We start from the raw sequence: 17163 nt of genomic DNA, 5'->3' as shown, positions 1-17163 counted from the left end.
CTTTGAGCTGGGGATGCAGAAGAATTGAGAAATCAGGATAACCTCCTCTGGAGATATCCCCTTCTCTCCTCCCTTCGTATGCAGATGGCAGATGTGTTCTTAAACTCCGTGTTTGCGAGCTGCCACCGACCGTTCTCTCCAGCTTCCTGCAAGCCTGTTTGGGTTTTTTTGGGCAGGCTGCATTATGGTATGCCTTACTGGTATATATTAGCTACTTCAGCAGGTGGGTGCTGCTGCCAGCCAGGGCACACTGTGCCGTGAAGCCATACACTGCCCACACTGCGTTGGAGAACAGGTGAAATGGATTTTCCTGATTCATTTGGGCAGGTAAAAGCAGACTTTCGGGCATGGGCTGAACAAACCTGAAAGGGGAATTGCAGCAGCAGCCAAGAGTTGCTTCTCCCGGGAAGGCAGCTTGAGCTGCTCTGTTAGGCACTGACAGTGTTTTCTCAACAGAGTCGAACCCGAGCAGCCCGTGTAAGGAATTTGCATTTGGAGATCACATACTCTATGGGTCATGTTTGTTGAGCAGTGGGTGAGGAAAGCCACTGGTTTACATAAGCTTGCTAAGATGAAAGGTCTGTCAAAAGGGTGGTTGTTTTGTTTTGTTTTGTTTTTTTATATTGGAGAAAATCTAAAACAGTTTTTAGAGATCTACCCTGGAATGTACTTGTGCCTCTTTTGTTGACTTCACTGGGAATCACATGCTTTTGCAGGATTTGGCCTGGCATGTAGATTGGTAACGGCATCACTGGTGTCTTCACTCTTCCTGTTGGCCCAAAGCGATGTTCTGTGAGTCATCCCAGTCCATAGACACAGCCTGAACTCTGGCCATCCGTCCCTAAGCAGTCCAGATAGATTGCATACGAATAGTTTGTTTGGTAAAATCTAATAAAATGTCCAAAATCGAATAAGATTAGAGATGGGTTATCAGTAACAGGCCGATTCTGCTGATTCTCAGCATTGTTATTAATTGCAATTAGCAAAAATGTTATCGGACTCTCTTCTTTGCTGGACTAGCTGAGGATGGCGTTTTTGTTGTATTTGATACTAAGCTAGAACTCACAAGATGGAGTAGCTCGGATAAGAGAAGCTATCAACGGATCTTTTAAATAAAATTTCTTATCTGAACCACAAGTCTTATGACTTCCAGAGAAGAATATCGTAGACGTATCTGAGACCAAGGACAAAGCATCAACTTAGCAAACAGTTGCTCGTGTTGAAGAGAGGGACTCTTGTCCTCCCTTCCACGCTGCTGCTTGTTGCTGTGCCGATGGTTGACTTCACCTAGAGCTTTGCCAGCTGAGGAGCGTGTGTGAGCACTGCCTGATCAGCATTGAGAAAATAGATGAGTTTAATTTATCTCCACTGGTTGTGCACTTCAACCGGGTGGATTCTGATTGGGGAGTGCTCACACGGACACTTCTGCTGCCAGCGCTGCGGGGAGTGGTAACCTCCAGCAGGTGGGGTGGTGACAAGCAGTTTTTGATGGAAACCCCTTCAAAAGACGGGTGTCGATTTCCAGCCTTAGAGACAGTATAGACCAGTGAAAAGAGCACTGTGCTATGAAAGCAGAAGCCACAGTTTGTTCCTGGCACTGCTCCTTGTGTGATGTGATCAGGTCAAATCACTTCTCATCCGTGCATCTGTTTCCTCTTCATCTGTCTTGTCCATTTAAACTCCTTGGAAAAGGGAGTTCTTATGTGGACAAGGGCAAAATAATAATATTTTTATCCTGCTAGTCTTACAGAGTTGATTGAAGTTGTTGTTTTCTAAATGGCTCTTAGATCTGAGTATTGTTTGTTGGATTTTTTTTCTTTTTTTTTTTTTTTTTTTTTTCTTTCCAGCCCTTTGCTTTTCCATTGCAAAGCTGGCCCCACACTGATGTCTTTGATTATGTTTTCATTGCCATTGTACTTGCTTTGATTTTGCAGCTCGGTGCCCAAAGCACAGGGCGCTGTACAAACAACGCGGTGAAGTCAAGCAGGGTCAGCCCCTTTCTCTTTTTACCTTGCAAACAATGTGAAACTCCTGTGTTTCTTTTCCTTGGCACCTCCAGTTCTCGAGCTCGAGGCTGTGTGTGTTTGTGTGCCGCCCTCCCGTCGTGTTCAGGTGCGAGATCACTTGGACAATGTTTTCCATTGCTGCCCATGGGGGTACTGGAAGCTGTGCCGTCTGCTTGGTTGTGTGTGAGACCAAGCTGTGAAGTGTGGAAAATTAATGCAAGAAGGGCAGCCTGCTGAGCTGATGTCCATGGCCTACAGAGGGTTAGTTGTGACTTGGTGCCATTACCAGGGCTCACAGAGACTTGTCTTGCTGGATTATGCCTGGCCACTGTCTGCGAGAGGGAATTTTCTCCTGTTTCTCACCTCCCCTTTTTGCTTTTGGCAGCATCGCTTTCTCCGTGGGGAGATGCGGTTTGAGGGTGGCCTGGGGCCAACCCTTTTAAGAAGTGCCAGGTTACTGGTTCTTGATCCGAGAAAGGGAGAAGGAGCTGGATGGCTTGATTCTGCACTACCATAGTATTGTCAGCCACCGTATCAGCCCTCAGCATGAACACAGCAGCCTCCAGAAACACCTGTAAAAACGTGGACCTTGGTACTTTTGCACTTGAGGCTCATCCCCATCACGTTCCACCTATTCCCTTCCCGTGTCACTCCGAAAAGCCCCCCTTATGGCACGTTTGGGTACCAGGACAGACCATCAGAACTACACGAACTGCAGTTTGCCCTAAGCCACAGTGATTTATTTGAGGATCTGAACACTCTAAACTCAAAGAGGTTTCCTGCATTTTATTTTTTTTTTAAGTAGGGGTTTCCCTAATTCTAAACACTCCTTATCAGCAGTGTGATGAGGGTTTTTTTGGTTTTGTATACTTGATTTCAATACTCACCTGCTACATTGCTGCATTCATTCAGAGTCTCCGGGTGGGGGTGCTGGTCCAGTTGTACGTTGCTTTGTGTGGTTTGCTGAGCAGTTCGGAGGCTGTCGAGGGTGTGATGTGCTGGCTGCTTGTGCCCTGCAGGAAGAGTCCCAGTACCTTCTGCGTCCTTTAGTGGAAACCTCTTTTAGCAGACTTTTCTGCTACAGTGGAAATCAAACTCTTAACATCAGATAAAGCCAGAATGCAGCTTAAGATTAACAAAATTAAAATTAAAAAATGTTGAAAACTTTCTGCCAGCGTCTGTCATCTCCGATGCTGTCAGCTGCCCGAATTTTGCTGTCCCTGACAGGAAGGGAAGTTTTGTCACTAACAGCAGTGGGTGTAGAATTTGTCCGAAGGGAATCCTTTTGTGAATCCTGCATTGATATTTTATTTTTTTTTTCCTCAACAAAAATAGCTTCGTATGGTCCTCCAGGAGTAACACGGGGCATATTTCTAAGGGGGAAGTTTGAATATTTGGCTCTCTCTTCCAGATTGGGGCACACACCAGCCATAGCCTGCATCCATATTCCTGTGTTTGGTGATGTGCCAGGTTAGAGCCTTTGCCGTAATGACTCTCAGCACCAGAGGAGTTTCTGTCAGTGGCTTTTTAATGCCATTTACTCTCTCCTCCCCCTCCCAACCTCGCTCTTAGTCCTTGTGATGAGTAACGAGTTCTCTTCTTTGGGCAGCTTTTGGTCGCTGGGACTCTGGCCAGCTTCAGCCTTTTGCCAACGCGCAAGGACAGGGGCAGGTTGGGAAAGCAAACAAACTGTAGCTAATGCCAGCTTCTTGTGTCGCAGCAAAACCAGGGCTTGACCTTGCCACTGGAATATTAACTCTCTCTTGGTGCATACCCTGGACAACTTTATAGGAAACTTTCTTCCTGGTACTAACAATAAGCCTTTCAAACGTGTGTCCTTTCACTGATCCCTTTCTACTTGTCGGAGATGGAGAAACTACTAGACTGTCCTGGACAGAAAGCTCTAATTAATTTTAACTTGTGTTCTCCTAGGACTATTCTAGTTTTATTGAAAAACTAGCCTGGATCTTCTAGGCTCATTGTTTCGGATATTAGTGGGTCTTGAAAGAATTCTCGAGGCTTGTAAAAACAACATATTATTTGAGATCCGTGAATGCATTCTGAGATCGCTCCCAGGCAAGGTCCCTGATACTCTATGAGAGTTTTTACCTCTGAACATCACCTTCTGTTTTCTCCATGTTACTTTTATGCCCCACCTGCACCGTCACGAGGACATCTAACTTGTGAGGCTTATTGGGTGACAGGCTGGTTGTGTCAGGCCCTTGGAGGTTCTGGTCTTGCATTGCTTGTTGAAAGAAAGGTGACTCCACTCCCCTCAGAGCTTAAATAAAACACACATGAGGGTTTTTTCAGTCATCCAGCAGAAGCATGAAACTTTGCTAGTTGGTGTCCTCAAGTTAATTTTCATATAATCATAGAATGGTTTGGGTTGGAAGGGACCTTTAAAGATCATCGAGTTCCAACCCCCCTGCCATGGGCAGGGACACCTCCCACCAGACCAGGTTGCTCAAAGCCCCATCCAGCCTGGCCTTGAACACCTCCAGGGACAGGGCAACCGCAGGTTCTCTGGGCAACCTGGGAGGTCTCACCACCCTCACAGGAAAGAATTTCTTCCTAGTATCTAATCTAAATCTCCCCTCTTTCAGTTTAAAACCATCACCCCTCGTCCTACCACTCCACTCCCTGATGAAGAGTGCCTCCCCCAGGTACTAGAAGGGGCTCAAAGGTCTCCCCGGAGCCTTTTCTTCTTCAGGCTGAACAACCCCAACTCTCTCAGCCTGCCCTCACAGGAGAGGTGCTCCAGCCCTTTGGGCATCTTCGTGGCCCTAAAGTTAAAAAGTTGATTTTGAAGTTGTTGAATACAGAGAAGTATGAAGAAGGCAGTGGAGAGAGAGGCTGAGTTGCCCTCTGGAAGAAGCCTTCTCTCCACTCAGTATGAAAGAAGCTTAGGGTGACTAGTTCAGCCTGATAAATGACATGATTAAAGTTGAGTGGTGTCAATATTTACCTTATAAATCAAACTGCAAAGACATCTCACTAAAGCTAGGCTGCTATAATGTTATTGAGTGAAACAGTAAAGCTGCACAGCCATCTATCAAATCAATGTCAAATCTAACCATTTAGAGTGAACATTGGACTGGAGTTAAATAGTCACATTTAGTAACCATCAATACATGCAAAAAAATAAATGGTCCTCTGTGAATTCAGCTGCTGTGGTTGGCTGTCTGGCAGTGTACCCTAACCAAGGAGTTTGTCCCAAGACAACATGAGGTGTGTGTCTACTACCTGCCTTTCCTTCTGAGAGCTGTGGGGAGTCACATTTCATGACTGTTGTTATCCCGAGCTCCCAGCCCAGGCTCTGTATCAGAGAACTTTGGTGGACAGCTGGCTTAACATGAGCCAGCAGTGTGCCCAGGTGGCCAAGGCGGCCAACGGCTTCCTGGCCTGTATCAGGAACAGCGTGGCCAGCAGGAGCAGGGAAGTGATGGTGCCTCTGTACTGGGCACTGGTGAGGCCTCACCTCGAGTGCTGTGTTCAGTTCTGGGCCCCTCACTACAAGAAGGACATTGAGCTGCTGGAGCGTGTCCAGAGGAGAGCCACCAAGCTGGTGAGGGGTCTAGAGAACAAGTCATACGAGGAGAGGCTGAGGGAACTGGGCATGTTTAGTTTGGAGAAGAGGAGGCTGAGGGGAGACCTCATTGCCCTCTACAGCTCCCTGAAAGGAGGGTGTAGAGAGGTGGGTGTTGGCCTCTTCTCCCAAGTGAATAATTACAGGACCAGAGGAAATGGTCTGAAGTTGCGGCAGGGGAGGTTTATGTTAGATATTAGGAAGAATTACTTTACTAAGAGAGTGGTCAGGCGCTGGAACAGCCTGCCCAGGGAGGTGGTGGAGTCGCCATCCCTGGAGGTATTTAAGAAACGTATAGACATGGCACTTCATGGCATGCTCTAGTGCCTGAGGCTGTTGGGTTGTGTCTGTTTGTGGGTGGGTGTGGGTGTTTGTTTTGTGTGGGCTTTGTTTTTGGTGTTTGGTGGTTTGTTTTTTGTTGTTGGCTGGACTCGATGATCTCAAAGGTCCCTTCCAACCAAGAAGATTCTGTGATTCTGTAACTCTGTTTTTCCATCAGGGCTAGCTGCATAAGATGTGTGTTCACTTCTCTTTTTCTGGGTTTTGCAAACCAATATACTAAATTAAACTGAAATCGGCAGTGATTTACATGAGTAAACAGACTGTAGGTTGTAGGGAGGTGTGAGTATTTGTGCTGTTCCAGCTGTGCTTGCTGCTTGGGGGGGAATCTCGAGCAGAAAGGCAGGAAAACGGATGTGGTTTCAGCCTTCCCTAGAGACAACTGTAAATATCGGTTCTCACACAGGGGATGCTAGGATGTGGGTCTGGTCAGCTTGCTGTTTATACTATGCTTCCTGCACGGTAAGCAGAGGGAATTGCTTCCTCTAAAAGAAACGTTATTTCTATGAATGGCTTATTGCTTTTGTACGGCCCCCTCGGTAATTGTGTTGTACAGCAGGACTAGTGGCACTAACGGCATTTTCTTCCTCTTCGACTTTTCTAGGTATGAATTGTTACGTAGCAGCTGCATGTGAAGAGAAGACGGAGTGGAAGTCACTGTCAGAGGATCACGTCCTTCGAAGCTGGGCCTGAAGACTTCAGCCTGCTGACTGGCGTGAGTACCCTGAAGGGGAGGGGAAGGGGCACATCACTGAGAGGAGACCTCAGCCTGACTTGGGGCACCAAAATCGCATCTATCTTTATCGCTTGCAGTAAAGGAGTTTTAATTCCTAGTAGCAGCCTGCCTGGGTTGTTGAGCAGAAAGCTACATGTTGGTGAGAGCTCCAGCTCTCAGAAGAGGATCAAGCTCCGAGTGCCACTTTCGTGGTGAATCATAGATGCGTTAGATAAAACACAGCAGTCCCAGCAAGGATTAAATTCACCTTTGCCACCATCAGATACGTTCCTGGTTTATTATCTGCGTTCGTGACGTCCTTTTCTGTTTATTTTGATGCAGTTGGCCTTGAATGGGCGACCAATCCAGGTTTCCTGTTGGTGTTTGCCTGCCTGTGAGCTGGATTCATTGCCTCATCTCTAAGAGGCCGTTGGGTTAGGTTTGAGTGGGTGTTGGGATGCATGGCTTGGTGTAGGTTTAGAGTAGGTCCCAGTAGGACTGGGATTAGGCTTTTTGGGGATTTATGGAGCTGATGACATAAGATCAGGAGGTCAGACATAAGGTCAGATCCCCAAAGGGCTACTGGGCTAGTTTTAGGGTAGCCACAGATGTGACTGCTACAAATACCGGCGAAGCTGATTTGTTTTCTTTAGAGGTGATGGTGTGGGGTCTTTTGGTACTCTTTGGTCTAAGATTAAGTCCTGGGTTGAAAGAGACTTGATGGTTCTGAGGTAAGGTTTGATATTCTTACTTGCCTGATGCAAAAGCGCCTCAGCCTTTGAGAACTCTGCATTGAAGCAGAAGTCTTGGACACGATCAGGGTTGAGGTTCACGTGTCAAGCTCTTGAGAACATTTTTTCCCTTTAGCATGACTCTGATGTGGAGCCTGTTAGTGATCAGGAAGGCAAAGGTCAAAGCAGCAGCTACAGAAGACTGAATCTCTGGCATCCCAGAAATGGCAAATACAACTTTTTTGGGGGCTACTTCTTTCTTTGTTTCTAAAAAGAATGAACGCCTTGGGGAGCAGTCTCTCCTGTCTCTCCTCTTCCCTCTTCTCTGAAGGGTGCTCTAGTGGTCTGAAATTTCAGCTCCGTATGATCATCCCAACTCCTTTCCTATATAACATCGTACCTGATGTTTGTCTCTGTGCCAGCGTCACATCCATACTGACACTGTGATTCTCAAGGGTTGCTTATATCTCTCTCCTTCAGCGATACAGAGCCCTTCCAGTAGGGCTGCACCAGTCTCTTGCATGCTGAACGTGCAGTGGCTCCTGTCAGCCTGACTGCACTGTTTTTTATGAACTGGTCCTCTCTGAAGAATGAAAGTCCAGGCTGTTGGAGAGGAAGCTGGAGAAACTTTTGGCATGTGTCAAGCCACTTTTTATGTCATTCTCCTCCTGCTGCCTTATAAGCAAAAAATAACATGGACCCCATTGTTGAACTGGCACAATTACTTGGTCTCTTCTAGTGATGGGCTGGTTTACACCAGGCCTGAATAGGACCCTGTGCTTTGGCTGCAAAAGGGAGGGAAGCTCCCTTACCACAATTCAGCTGCTTTAGAGGGAAGGGAAGGCGGTACTTGGTTCTCCAGCCAGAAAGACGCAGTCAGGCATTGATCTGGAAAGAGAGCATCTCCAAGAAGCCTAGGTTCTCAGAGACATGCCTGGGAGTCACAGTGCTTCATGCTTGCACTGTGGCTGACCTGTGTCATCAGCCAAGTGATTCCTTCTTCCATTATCCCTGATGCCTGCTAAACACTACTGGCTGTCAAGTGACATCAAGGCATGGCACATCTGTGCTTCAGGGAGCACATAGCATCGAGTACCAGGGCCTGGATAGCCCATATAGGAGTTTGGAGGAGAAGGGCTTACTCTTTAGCCCCTTTTCCAGGGTTGGTGGAGCTCTAAATGGCTCTTTTTACAGTATCTTTTTATATGACAGAAAATTATTTGCTTTTCTGTAGTCTAATGACTCTCTTCCTTTAGCTGGAGGCTCATGAGAATGCAGGGAAGTGCTTGTATACCACGCATATTTTGCATTTGTTGTTTTTTAAGATCTAATTAAGGCATTGCGTTGGTTTTTAATGTGACTTGCAGCGCATGCTGCAGGTCAACTATTCACCTCAGACCTTTAGTCTGGGCATGTGGCACTTAGTAGAGACAAAACAGTTCCAGGCCTGACCAGGTGGACCAAAGGCAAGGGGCAGCGGGGGGAAATATCCAGCCAGTGTAGCAGGGAACAAAGTGAGTCTATGAAAACAGAGTGGGGAAATCTTGACTTTATCTTTTGCTTTTGTAGGTGGAGGAGGCAAAGTGCGGAAAACGCTACCCAGTGGGTCCAAGGTTCTCTTAATTGTTTCTCCCGTGAAGGAGGAAAACTGCCCTTAGTGCATGCAGAGAACTGTTGCAGAGGTTGCTGAAGAGTTGCTGTTCTCACCGATGGCCAGATTTCCCAGGGCCCACGGGTCACTGGCTAGTGCCTTATTCAGGTCCTGAATTCATTGCTCCAAGTGAATGTGAAGGTTATTCAGACAGGAACGAGTTCTCCTTTCGCTGCTTCCCATGGGGACAGAGCAGGATGTCTCCTAGAAGAAGGCATTGCCCAAAACATCATTTTGACTCCAGCCAACTGGTCACACCAGCTCTGCCCATCTTAGATGATAAAAGAGATTTAAATGGCGCAGTGCTGTGCCAGAAACCAGAGCAGTAACAGTGAGAGTGAGTTTGTAGAAAGCAGGAAGATGGAGTTTTCATTTTTTCCATTGAACTTTTGGGAACAGATGGAGAGTCAATGAGGCAGAGATGTGTTTCAAATGTTTTCCTTAATGTCTTCGCAATCTGCTCATAGATTCATAGCTCCTGCCTGTTTGGTACAGGGCAGTTAGTATAGGATGTGAAAACTTCAATGCCCCCGGGGCCTCCAGAGGTGGATGTTCCCCAAGGCTCCTTGAGCTGCGTTTTCAGGGCTAAGGAACTTTTGACGCAAAGGGTCGTGGGAGCAGCTCATGGCCTGATGGGCAACATCTTTGTTTACTTCATTCCAGGTCACCACAGTGAAGGGTCTGGACTTTCTGGATAGAGACAATGACCCAGGAGTGTCTTGACCGAGCCCTGTACTGACGCTAATAGGCCAGTCCTGCCTCTCTAAATGGCCAATTTGGTTTTTTTTTAATCTGGTTAGAAGCCAAGAAGAATCTAATCAGAGCCCAGCAGTGCACTGAGCAGCAGTCATTATCATTACTTAGTCATCCAGTCGCTGTTTCTTTGCTCTGACAAGAAATGTTGGTGTGGTAGGAGGGGATGGGGGAAGATCAGCTTTTCTCTTCATCTCCTTGAAGAGGTTTCAAGCATGTCTCCTCTCAATACACCTATACCCAAGTGTTGCCCTTGGAGGACAGACTTAAAATCAGTGAGGCCTTCAAAACTCTGGCAGCCACAGTTTGAGGGAGAGGAATCAATGAGAAGAGGGAACTTAAATCCTTATTGACTCTCAAAGGCAATGATTTTTAGCTGTGAACTGTGAGATGTGATTGCTCTCTCATTAGCTTTCATAGTTACAGATGTCACTGGTTAATAATTCCGGCCAGCTGGCCAAGTTAGAGGCAAATCCAAATTTCTTCTCGGCCTGGTGTTTCAGGCTGGATCTCTACTTATTAATGACACAAACAGCAAGTACATTGGGCAGAACTGCTGCGACTTAATTTCCATGAATGCCCAGGCTTGTCTACTGGAAGACTTGTTGCTTCTTTTGGCTCTGAAGTTCTATTCCTGGAGAACAGAGGATCAGCTGTGGGTAGCCTAATTTGATATTCACTTGTCTTTAGCAATTAGGGTGCAGGGAAAAGCATTGCAGGAAAATACTGAGATGGAGAGAGAGCACAGTCTGAATTTTCTTTGCTAGTTCTGATAGTTCCCTTCTTTACTGCACTCCTACCTCTCCTTTTTGACCCTTTACAGCCTACCAAATCACTGTCATTGGAAGAGGCGGTAAATTCGGGTGCTGGTCCAGGGATTATGCTAAATATCTGAGTATTTTGAGGCTGAAGAAAAATGAGAGAATTTTACAAAAATCCACTTCCTTGTATGTCATATAGGAGACGATTTTGTCCTGACTGTACCTTAAGGTTAACTTAAGCTCTACAGCACAAAGGTTAAGAGCACTGGTAAACAGCTAGTGCCGTTACAAAAGCTTTTAATATTGATTGGGCTGTATTCTGTTACCTTCCCAGCCAGCGGTGCCTTTCAGTGAATGAGGTGCTGGTTGGATCAGCAAGGATGGCTCTGACCTAAACTAAACTTGTGACCTGAAGTGTCGTTGATGCTCTTCTGTAGTAGAGGAACAGAGCCTGGGTTCTCCTGCCACACACAATCCAGGGATCGCTGGGCATAATCCTTGCGTCCCACCCCCAGTTTGGCACGTATGCCACAAATCACAGCAAGCAAGTTTTACTTCCATTTTTCCTGAGTGTAAATGGCAGCACAGGGTGCAAAGGGCTGGACATGCTTATATGCAGGTGAGGATGCATGTTTTGTTGATTGCGTGCCATAATAGCCATTAGTTTCCTTAGGACTTGGATAAACATAGCTGAGCCCTAAGTTTTTTCCCTGCAGTGTTTTGTTTAGGAGGTCCTGAATTCCACAAAATTGCTTGGACCAGGGTCAGCAACTGTTCGAGGCAGATGGACAAGGTTATATTTTCTTTTATGTGTGAGGGTTTAAATAGGTCAGCAGATCAGGGGGAGCCAGGAGAAGCTGCTACTCAGGTGACTGCTGAAGAGCTTATCGCTCCCAGTGTGTGTTGGTCTGAGGCAGCGCTTTCCGGCTCCTGCCGAGTCCTCCAGTCAGTAGAAGACAGCAGCAGGAGCCATGCCTCTCACAGAGTCTGCCTTAAAATGCTGTAGATCCCAAATCCTGGTAAACTGTGATCCTACCAGGTAGTAATTTTTTTACTGTTTTAAATGAGGGATCACCAGCCTACAGCATATCCCTTATCTCCAACAGCCGGGAGGGACACCAGGACAGTTCTTCAGTCTTCAACAAGGAAGCCAAATTATGCATTTGCTTTTCTTAACCATTTGAGAAGATTTTCTAGCAGTTTGTCTTGTAGCCCATACTGTTCTCTCTGTACGCTTGGCAGGTTATGCGTTTTCACTGGATTAATACACACATTATTGTTACAAGGCCCTGGCTGCAAGCAATATTTCATCCTGTGGTGGCACTGGATGTCACCTCCCCGACTTTCAGCTGGGGAGGACAGAGCTGCAGAGGTCAGGCTCAGGACTGAGGCATCCAAGGGGATCTGGGTGTTGGGAGCTTCAAGACAGGCTCGGGCTCATCTCTGATGGCAGGGAGGGTGCTGTAAAACCGTCCTAACCAGAACCTGGGTGGCTGTTTTGTAACGAAGTAGAAGCTCCAGCCCAGCAGGGCGAGGGTGCTGGGTGAAGGAGGTCGTGCTCATTCGCAGTACTGGGTGGAACTCCAGCAGCAGCATGTTATTTCACCTAACTTTTGTTTTGCAATACAAACCCCAGAACTCGGAGGGAACTGAACTAGAAGCACGAGCGTGATGTAGGTTTGCTTGCCTTCCTCCTCCCATCTGCAGAACCACGTGAGCTCAATCACTTAGCATCTCTTGGACCTATCAAAAGTACCTCCTGAATTTTGGGAATAGTTTCTGCTGGGGTAAATGAAACCAAAACCCCAGCTAGAGGCTCCTCAGCATTACTCTTTTGGGATGTGGTAGTAAATGTGGGGCCGGGGGCCCTTGTTTACTCCAGTTAGAGCTACCAGTGTCATGTTCGCACTGAGATATGGGATTGATCTTCAGTGAGGTAAGACAGAGCAGCATTTTCCCACCTCTTCTGGCCCCGTAGCCAATATACCAAGTCAGAATTGTGCCTATACTGGCTAACAATTAAATGCTTCATTTGGTGGGAGAAATAACGATTGAGATGCTAAAAGGCGTATTGGGGAGGAAAAAGGAGAGCTTGTGTTGCTGACAGGACCTCAGTCAGCATTTCACAGTGCATCAGTCTGGGTTTGTGTATTTGGAGACCTTTGTTCTGTGTCCTTCACTAACATTTTGCTGAAAGAATCCAAAGTGAGAGTAAGTGTTGACCCATGCAGTCACCTTTGCTCTATACCCTTCTGCAATCAGCAGCTCTTGCCACCTGTGCTGCTTTCTAGGTCTTGTTTGAGTGCTGAGATGCTCGCTTTGCAATAATTTTCAGTACATTTTTTCAGCCCGTGAGTTTGGCAGCAGATCAGCGCCTGTACGTGCATATTTGTGGAATCAAAATCCAGAGACAGACTGCAGACACAGACACCCTGGAGTGTCAGTGACGACAGCCAGCAGTGCTTGGTGCACTGGTTGCTGTGGTCTGGTGACAAAGGACGGTACCAAGAGACTTCACTGAATTTTTTAGAGTTGGAAGGGACCATAGAGATCATCTAGTCCAACTCCCCTGCTGAAGCAGGATTGCCCAGAGCATGTCAGAGCATGTCACTCAGGACTGCATCCAGGCGGGTCTTGAAAATCTCCAGAGAAGGGGACTCCACACCCTCTCTGGGCAGCCTGTCCTGGGGCTCTGTCACCCTCACCGTGAAGAAGTTTCTTCTCATATTTGAGTGGAACCTCCTGTGTTCCAGTTTGTGCCCGTTGCCCCTCGTCCTCTCACTGGCAACCACTGACTTGAGGGTCTCCAAATTATTTCCACTGTTAAGCTACCACTTGGTCTTGCATGAACCAACCTCCAAGGTCTGATTTCAGGAAATCTATGGAACAAACAACCTGGACCAAGATGTTCTCTGTGGAAGGAAGGGTGATCCTGTGCTGCTCCTCACCTTCCTTACCCATGGGCTGCCCAGCCTGGGGACATGTAAGTGTACCCTCGCTCTCCTAAAATCTGGCACCAGTGCAAATCTTGGGCTGTCTAAAGGGGAGCCAGGCTGCACTGTGGTGGGGACACTCCACTCTAGGGACACCCTAGTGCAGCTTGTGGCTTAAAAGCTCCTTTGATGCCTGTTATGATGCCCATGGAGTGGGCATATAATATATAGCCATGCAAGCAGTTAGTTTCCCTTTGTGTCGCGTCAGGTATTTATGCTGCAAATCTCAGCTGCCAAGTGCAGAAACTTTAGCTGCCCTGTCAGCTCCTACCCATTGAAAGAGGATCTGCCATGTCCAGTGTTAATGAAAATATTCCTCCCTTGATGAGCAGCTGCTGCCCATTTAAAAAAAAGAAAAAAATGCTTTTTCAAGTATTTTCCCTGTACTTTAATATTTCTTCAAGGTCTGCCTGTCACATCCCTTCCGAAGTGCATCCCGTACCCCTGCTACCATGGAGTGTTACCTCCAAACTTTCTCTCTTCCTTTTCCCCAGCTCCAGAGCTTGAGGAAGTGTCAGTGTCTTCCCTGATGGCAGTGACAGGGGAGTGACAGGCAGGCTGGGTGGGGGTGGCTGATGGTGAGCAAGCCTGGTGACAGCATGGGGTGACTAAGAACCAACTGGCTAATTAAAGCACAGCAGTAGGAGGAGCAAAGTATTTAAGGGTGCCAGAGAGAGAGAGAGATGCCTCCACAAATTTCTCATTACACTTCAGCCGCCAAGTGACTGGGCAACACGGTGAAAGGTTTCCTTAACTCTTTCGTGCCTCTTATGGAGTGAAAGCAAGGGACTAAGAAAATGGCACCATTAACTGAAAAGCCTGACTCAAGGTAAGGACAGAGGTATGTTTTTCAGTCACAGTTGGTCAGAGCGAGCCCTCCTAGAGCTGCTCTGGGCTGAACTCCCAGCACTTTACGTGGCACTGGTGTGTGCTAATGGACACCAGCTGGGTAGGTCTGTTGGGGCAGTACACACTGATTTTTCAGATGGCGCGTTTCATTTGGGTAGCTATTTCCAACCGCTGCCTGAAAAAAAAAAAAGGAGATATCGAGAGTCATTCCATGGGTTTGTGGTCTCATGAAGGGAAATGGGCAGGTCCGTGTTGCCTTACCCTAGTGACTGGATCTTTCTCCTGACTATTTTTATGGGAAGGAGGGATTGAAAGAAATTCCTGAACACTGATTCTGAGGCAGTTGCTAAAATGAAAGCGATGAGAATGGATGTGGAGTTCTCGGCAGTATGTGAATTTGGTCACCTGAGGCTGGAGGAATCAGGGGGAAGTGAAGATGAGGACTGACTTCTGGAACGTGACGTTCTGCTATTTCTGGAGACACTTTGAAGTCAGACCATTGCTTATCCCAGAAGTTCTGTTTTCTCAGACTGTTTTCAGTACTGAGTAGAGGAGCAGTCACCGTGTTCTTCACTGCGGTGTGTAGGTGACTTTAGAGGCAGCACTCCAGCCTGAATTCCCTGGCAGGCATGGGCTTTGCTGTCTGGCCCCGGATGTGTGGCAGTGACCAGCCTTCTGAGATTTGCTGGGATATTCAGGTAGATAAATCAGTTCGCTGGCAATTTTTCTAGTGTAGCAATGCCTCCAGGTTGGCAAAGGCTAAGGAGAATGGCCCTGCCTAATTCCAACTTGCATCCCTAGGCTGGTCAGAGGCGTGTTGGAAGCACTGTGTGTCTGGCTCCCCATGTGTGTTGCCTAGACTTAGCTTTATGTGGTTCCCTGCAGGTCGTTGCAGTTGTGTTTAAACGAGACCAACTCTCAAGCTGGTTTTTGCTTATTCTGAAAACATAAAAAGCAACCGCCTGCACCTTGTTATGCTGTGCCAGCTCAGCTGATTTCAGATGTTGCATAGAATAGAGAGGCCCGAATCTCCATCTCTGCGTAAAATAGGAATATCACCTCTATATCTTGAAAAGTGTTAGCTGTTGCTTAGTGAGTGTTTGTGCAGAGCTTCAAAACAGCTAGTGCTACAGAGGTCGTAATTAAAAATTAATGTTTGGCGTGGTTGCCACAGTGAGCACTCATTACTGCCTGTGCAATTCCTTTGTCTTACACAACTAGGAATCCTGGGTTGTGTCTGGGATGCTATAAGGTGGTCTGTAGCATTAAAGTATCTGTATGTCAGAGGTGCATCAGACTCTTCTCTCTACCCTTGTTTTTGTGAAATGTTTGTTATCTGGATTTGAACTGTGTGACAATAGTCAATCTCTAATTAGTATTTCTACTTAATGCAGCTTCCTCTTATTTACTACTTTGCTGTTTGAGAGTGTGTGACAGAGGTGAAGGTGGCCTTTGTAGTCTTTGTTACATGAAATCACGCAACAGAAGCTGCTGGATGTTGTTTGGATGATCTAATTGATCGTACTTATAAATGCCATTCACTGTAGTAAATGCGATGCAGAGTTTGTGTCCCTCAGTCCTGCGGTCAGCTGAATGGATCAGTTGTTATACATAATTTGGGCTTCTGGAATTTGGGTCCGCTTATTTCCAGCAATTGTTCCGCAGAGGCCCAAGTGGCCCCGTATCGGAGGTGCACAGAGGGTTAAGTGCCGTACACAGAGCACCCCAGCTCCACAGCTCTTGGGCTCACAACAGCTTGAACCCAATGAATTCTATGAAAATGAATTCAGAGAATGAATGAAAACTCAATGAAAACTCTTCTGTTTCTTCCAGCTGAAGTCTAAAACCAGCATCCTCTTGGTTAAGTGCGGTCAATGCAGATTGCCTGAAAGATTTCCCTTTTGCCAAAAGGTAAATCTGGTGTCATTAAAGTAATTATCCCCTCACTGTAAATAAACCTCAATTTCAGTAGTTATGTGCTCCCTGCCCAAATTCCTCTATGAGGCTTAGTTGAGTTAAGTGTCCTGAACGTTCCCAGGCTGTGGTATGCTGTTAAATCATTTACAGCTTTCCCTCTGGAGCTGGTGGCCCGAGTGCTGTGTCCAGTGAGCTCCCGTGTACAGGACGTACACCGGCTGGTTTGTAAAGTGCTCCCAGCTGTGGGGTGTTCGCATACATATCCCAGATAAATCTGAGCAGGAATCTCAGCTTCTGCTACTCTCAAATGCGGTGCCGTGTGTCTCCTGCTAAGATGGATATAAAACTTTATTTAAAACGTCCTAGAATTAAATTTTTTTTTTTATATTTATTTCTGAAGTTTTAGAACGCTCACGTGAGCTGCCTGGGCGTATGGGTGCGGCACAAAGGCATTCGTTTTCTTTAGCAGACACGAATGAGACATGGGCCACAACTACTGTCACCGTCATCTCAGCCATCAAATACAAAAACCAGCGGGCGGTCATGACAGACTGGGGAGGAAGTCAAAGCCCAGTTATAGCATATTTACAATCTATTGTCACGAGAAGAAATGTTTTTGACTCTCAGGCTACTGATAAGAGCAGTTACCTTATCCAGAGGGAACCAGCGATGCACTGCGTGTCAGGTTACTCTTCTGTCTGCTCTGTGCCCAACAACTCTCTGGACGGCTGTTTTCTAAGCCCTGTGCCTGTAGCAGAGCAGGAGGTTGATGGCTCAAGCAGGAGACACCTTTCATCCCCGCAACCCCGCAAGTATAAATCATTGCCACTTAATGAAGGTTCAGTGGCTGATGTGAAAT

General features: G+C 46.9%; 1 protein-coding gene across 2 annotated transcripts in view; it reads left to right on the top strand.

Annotated features, from left to right (window-relative positions):
* The first annotated feature begins 14223 nt into the window (after positions 1-14223).
* The window catches only part of SORBS1 (sorbin and SH3 domain containing 1), a 79658-nt gene continuing 76718 nt past the window's right edge, over positions 14224-17163 (top strand). The window contains exon 1 of one of the 2 annotated variants that reach the window (XM_074154410.1): positions 14224-14367. In XM_074154410.1, the coding sequence (XP_074010511.1) occupies positions 14336-14367 (32 nt within the window). In that variant the 5' untranslated portion in view covers positions 14224-14335. The remainder of the gene's footprint in view (positions 14368-17163) is intronic. The other variant, XM_074154411.1, reaches the window with a different exon arrangement.

This window comes from Numenius arquata, chromosome 10 (assembly GCF_964106895.1).
Source record: "Numenius arquata chromosome 10, bNumArq3.hap1.1, whole genome shotgun sequence".
In the NCBI taxonomy this organism is placed as follows: domain Eukaryota; kingdom Metazoa; phylum Chordata; class Aves; order Charadriiformes; family Scolopacidae; genus Numenius; species Numenius arquata.
Note: the sequence above shows the minus strand (reverse complement) of the source record. Positions and strands in the feature narration are given on the sequence as shown.